Source organism: Triticum urartu, chromosome 1A (genome assembly GCF_056163025.1).
Source record: "Triticum urartu cultivar PI428250 chromosome 1A, HENAU_Tu73, whole genome shotgun sequence".
Lineage (NCBI taxonomy): Eukaryota > Viridiplantae > Streptophyta > Magnoliopsida > Poales > Poaceae > Triticum > Triticum urartu.
Window position 1 is genome coordinate 458,068,851 of NC_141873.1, and position 5,728 is coordinate 458,074,578.

The following is a 5,728-nucleotide window of genomic DNA, read 5'->3' on the forward strand; positions in this document are numbered from 1 at the left end:
GCTAAAGCCTTTGATCGTCTCGAATGGAATTTCATTGTGGCAGCACTCTCACGTAAGGGCCTGCATGGTCATTTCATCAATCTTATCCATGCTTGTATTTCATCGCCCACCTTCTCTGTTGTCATTAATGGTCAGCCTTTTGCGAGGTTTCGTAGCGGCAGAGGTATACGGCAAGGTTGTCCCCTCTCTCCCTATCTTTTTGTCCTTGCTATTAATGAATTGTCGCTAGTGCTGCAGGATGCTATGTCCAATAGCTTACTAGAAGGGGTCATCCTAGGACCAGATTGCCCTCCCATTCACTCGCTGCTTTTTGCTGATGATCTCCTCATCTGTGGTAAAGCATCAATCCAGGAGGCCATGACCATGAAGAAAATCCTTGATTCCTTTTGTTCTGCTTCAGGTCAGACCCCGAATTGGAATAAATCGGGTATCATCTTTAGTAGACATGTGGATAACAATAATATGGAAGCCATCAAGAGAGTTTTTCCTGTCCAGCACATAGATGATTCCTTTGTTCACTTGGGGCACCCTCTTATTCTCCCGGCAAAAAACAGATCCTCGGCTTATAACTTTGTTCTAGATAAATTTAAGTCCAAGCTTAGCACTTATAAAGCTGATAAACTTTCACATGCAGCTCGGCTTCAACTCATTCAATCTGTTTTCTCTTCAATCCCTGTCTATTACATGTCTAACATTTTGTTCTCTAAGAAGTTTATTGCAAAATTGACAACCATCATCAGGAACTTCTGGTGGACCGGAATCAGGGAGGAATCCACTCGTAGCCTCTGCCTCAAAGCTTGGAAAGACATATGTGCTCCAAAAAAAGAAGGCGGTTTGGGTATTAGGAATTTGCAAGCAGTCAATCAGAGCTTAATCCTCATGTCGGCCTGGCGCATTGCTCAAAACCCTGATGATCAACTCCACAAAATCCTGCGGGCCAAGTATTTTCCAGATTCATCTATCTGGCGCCCCAAGCCAAATATCCCCAAATCAGCTTTCTGGGCCTCTATCCTTAAAATCATTCACATTCTTAAGGCACATTATTTATATCAGTTAACTGTAGGCAATGTTTCTATCTGGAGTTCACCCTGGTGCTCCTCCTGGACTTCTATCTACGAAAATTTAATCATTCAACCATCAAACTTCACTTATCCTGCTCTTGTCAAGGACTTGTGGCTCCCTAACCAAAAGAAATGGAATCATGAGCTTATTGACACTATTTTTAGACCTCCAACTGCTCAGGCCATCAAGTGCACTCCTATTTTAAATTCAAATGAAGATGATTTACTTTGCTGGAAGCTAACAAACAATGGCAGATGCCATGCCAAGAGTGCATATTATGCTTGTGTGCAGGACTTGTATAACTCAGGCGAGGATAAACCGAGACAGCCATCTCCAACAACATGCCAAATCCTTAATCAGGTATGGAAAGACAAATCCATAATCCCAAGGGTTCAAACTTTTGCTTGGAGGTTTCTTCGGAGGGCTCTTCCCACTGGTGCTCGAGTAGGTAGATTCTCCACACACATAGAGAAGCTTTGCTGTAGGTGTGGACTTGAGGAAGATGATGTACACCTCTTTTTCACTTGCCCTTTTGTCAAAGCAGCTTGGTTCTTGGAGCCCTGGTTCATTCGTACCGATATCCTTATCCAAAATTGCAACTCGTTATCTGAGATCATTTTGAATTTACTAAATATGAATCATCGACACGGTTCCTTGATGAATATACTCAATTTCATGTGGTGCATTTGGAAGTCTAGAAATGATATGTTGTTCGACAGGAAAAAAGGAGAGCCTTATCAGATTAACATCAATGCGTAGGTGCTTTTAGTCAATCTCGAATTGGTTGATCCTGTCAATGCAAAGTTGCAAGAGAAGCAGCTCAAAACCCCTTTGCTGGAGCGGGTGGTGTCTACGCAAGCATCGACCATCTCCACTGACAGGAGTATCCCTGGCTGCTTTATCTTTGCTGATGCTTCTTGGAAGTGCAGGGATATTTCAGGTGCGGATTGTCTTCAGGCCACTGGCATTGGGGTATACATCAGGAGCAACCTTGCTGGCAGGGATTACACCATCATGATACAAGCATCGGCACCGCAAGCATCTTCAGCCTTTCAGGCAGAAGCTAAAGCTCTTCTGCTGGCGGCAACTTTGGCGCATATTCTTCAGATTCAATGCCCAACTTTCCTTACTGACAACCAGGTTCTCGCGAGGGTGGCGGCCGCCAGGAAGTTGGACCATCCACTGATGCGTTGGGACACTAGAGATATAATTGCAGGTTTTCTCCAAGCCACTCGTGCAGATTTAGTACAGGTATTTTATATCAAGAGGGAGCTCAATGGTGTGGCACACAACTGTGCAAAACAGTTTCGAAGGCGACGCCTTGACCAATCTATTTATGTATGCTCTAAATCAGCTCATTCCTCAAACTGTTGTCCTATTTTGCTTGCTCTTTAGTCTGCTACACTACTGCAGGGCATTGTAATAAACGCTGTATTATGTTGTTGAGCTGAATGGAATTTGGCGCCTCTGGCGCTCTTTGTTGTTCAAAAAAAAAATCATCTCGGCGAGTACTCTCCCGCGAGCTACTTTATATCACATTTACATTAGCACGACCCTTTGAATAACCCCAATGGGGCCTGGACCTAGGTATATAGTGTTCTTTGTCTTTCTGATCTTATTGACACTACTAGAAAAAGGGCTAAAGATGAAATTGCCACTAATAACGCATCAGAGAAGTGGTGCGCCACTACTATTTACTAATGGCGCACTACATGAAGATACACCATTAATGTGTAAGACACTAATGGCGCACCAGGCACAAGGTGCGCCACTAGTAACAAAATGCTTTTTTTTTCATTTTTTCAAACATACTAATGGCACATCCGGGCAAAGTGCGCCATTAGTAGTTAGAACTACTAATGACGCACCAACCGTTGAGTGCGCCACTACTGTATTCTTTTTTTTTTTTACTTTTTTGCAAAACTACTAATGGCGCACTGTCGCATAGTGCGCTATTACTAGTTCAAACTAGTAATGACGCACTGTGCCACGGTGCGCCATTAGTATAAAAATTATTTTTAATACTTTTTTGCAAAACTACTAATGGCACATGTATGTGTGGTGCACCCTCCCCCGCTCCACCGCCGCCGACGAGCACCCCCCGCACCCGTCCCCGCTCCACCACCGCCGACGAGCACCCCCGCACCCGCCCCCGCTCCACCGCCGCCGACGAGCACCCCCCGCACCCGCCCCCATTCCACCGCCGCCGACGAGCACCCCCCGCACCCGCCCCCGCTCCACCGCCGCCGACGAGCACCCCCCGCACCCTCCCCCGCTCCACCACCGCCGACGAGCACCCCCGCACCCGCCCCCGCTCCACCGCCGCCGACGAGCACCCCCCGCACCCTCCCCCGCTTCACCGCCGCCGACGAGCACCCCCCGCACCCGCCCCCGCTCCATCGCCGCCGACGAGCACCCCCCGCACCCTCCCCCGCTCCACCGCCGCCGACGAGCCACCGCATATATGTTACTCCCAAAAGTATATAAAGTTTGTCAAATTTTGAGCTATGGATATTTAGTTATGATTTAAACAAGTTTGAACATATTTAAACACAAATAAATATCAAACAACATTTTAAATGTTGTTAACATGGCAACAAACTGCATATTATTTTTCTACATGAAATTTTGAGCATCTAGCATATGTGACATGTTATATTTGGATGCATGCATAAAAAGATATGTGCAAAGAAAAAAAATGCATAAAAACAAAAATTGGGGAGCGTGCGAATCGAACCCAGGACCTCCCAGTGTGTGTGCTGCATGCTGACCAGTCGAGCTAGTGTGTGTGTTCTGTTTCGGATACGGTTAGGTGGAATATAACCTGAGTGCTCGAACTATAACAAAAAAATTGTACTAATGGCGCACCTGGGGGTGGTGCGCCATTGCTATCGTCGTACTTATGGCGCACCAGGGGGAGGTGCGCCATTGCTAACCCTCCCCCACTCCACCTGTTCCCTTCTGGCCTCTCTCCCTCCCTCGCCAGATCCCCCCACTCGACCTAACCTCGCCGCAGCCGCCCACGCGCCCCCACCGCCTCCCTCTCCCCTTCGCCGCCTCCCCCCGAGCCCCGCCTCCCCCCGAGCGCCGCCTCCCTCACCTCGGAGCCGCCTCACCCCGAGTTCCACCAGGAGAGGAGGCCCCACGTCCACCAGGAGAGGAGGCCCGCGACCTTCCCGCCGTCTATCCCCGCCTCCCCCAAGCTCGCCGTCTCCGCCCTCTGTTGTCTCCGCTCCGGCCACCACCTCATCATGGTCAGGTAACCCTCCTCCCTCTGCCTCTCTTCTCCTCTCTTCCTCCTCTCCTCCCTCCCGGCCATGCCCTCTTCTTCTCTCTTTTGCTAGGTTTAGGTCAAATCCCTCTCGAATGTAGGTCAAATTAGGTTCAAAAAATTGTGGGAGTAGTGCCTAGCAAACATGAATAATTAGTACTCCATGTGCATTGGAGTACTTGGTACCTGCAAGATTTGGACACACTGAAAAAATGCACTGGACACACTGAAGAAATTTTTTGTGTCCAGTAAGATTAGAGAAAATTTTGTGCTAATGGTGTGCTGGTAGAACACGCAATTTTTGTTAGTTCGTTGCCATGTCATGATAGGACATTCAGTTGTTCACAATGCTCTGAATTTGTGTGCCAAAGAGAGTTTCTCTGAATTTGTTGTTCACATGCTCTAATGGTTTGTCAGTGAATGGTGGTGCAATGTTGGCCTCTGTTTCAAATATTTCAGCAATTACTTGACCATAAATAAAAAAGAAGATTTGGGGATGGTAACTCCTGTGTGGTTTCTATTAAATTTAAAATAGTGAGGGTGTCATTTTCATCCATTCATCTCTTTCTCTAGCTTGTCTAAAAGTTATGTTTACAATATTGCTGCATTTTCTAGAACAGCCACCACACTATAATATTTCATAAGATGATGATATAGTTAAGAATATTACTTAAGGTATGCTTCTAAATATTGTTGTCCACAATGTCTTCTCGCCAAATGCTTATCCATTTAGGAGCCATGGTCATAAGCAGTCTGCTTGAGGGTGGTCTTCCACAACATATGGAATTTATCCATCTAATGTAGTCAATAGATGTTGTCAAGTGATTGTGTCATAGTTTTGGTTCTGTTTTTAAAAAGGAAAGCCAGTTGTTCAGGCTTCAAGAAAATATTTTCTCAGAATATTACTGCTAAGCCCAAGCTTGTTAATCATGTAACTTGAGAAAATTATTGGAGTAGATCAAATTCAGCCATTATAATGTTTGATGCCTGCATCAACACTTCTCTGTACTGCATGCGGTTGTTATAGTTGAGGGTCAAAAGTAGAGGTTAGCTTTAACATGATTCGATAGTGCTTTCATCACTTGTGTGGTGATTGTCTTGGTCCTTTTCATTTTTTTCATGGAATTCTTGAGGTGCTGATGTGTCTGAGGGCATGAACCATGATCAGGTTGAGTTCAGATTTCATTAGATTAGATGGATTATCAGAACTTGACTTGGTTTTCCACTTAGCTATCTGAATTGAGAAAAAACATAGCTTTTGCTGTCTCTGAGGCAAAACTTGCTACTCCATATACAACTAATACTACTACTAGACAAGATACTACTCCATATACTACTAATACTACTACTGTATTTCATTTCAAAGTTCAAAATGCTGGTACTGAGATTTTCATT

The 5,728-nt window shown here is 45.6% G+C and overlaps 1 protein-coding gene across 1 annotated transcript; it reads left to right on the forward strand.

Annotated features, from left to right (window-relative positions):
* Positions 1-1,824: 1,824 nt before the first annotated feature.
* On the forward strand, positions 1,825-2,508 carry LOC147991681 (uncharacterized; the record flags this gene model as incomplete). Its single annotated transcript, XM_087538766.1, has 1 exon — positions 1,825-2,508. A coding segment is annotated over one exon (633 nt), but the record flags the coding sequence as incomplete, so codon positions are not given.
* Positions 2,509-5,728: the final 3,220 nt, after the last annotated feature.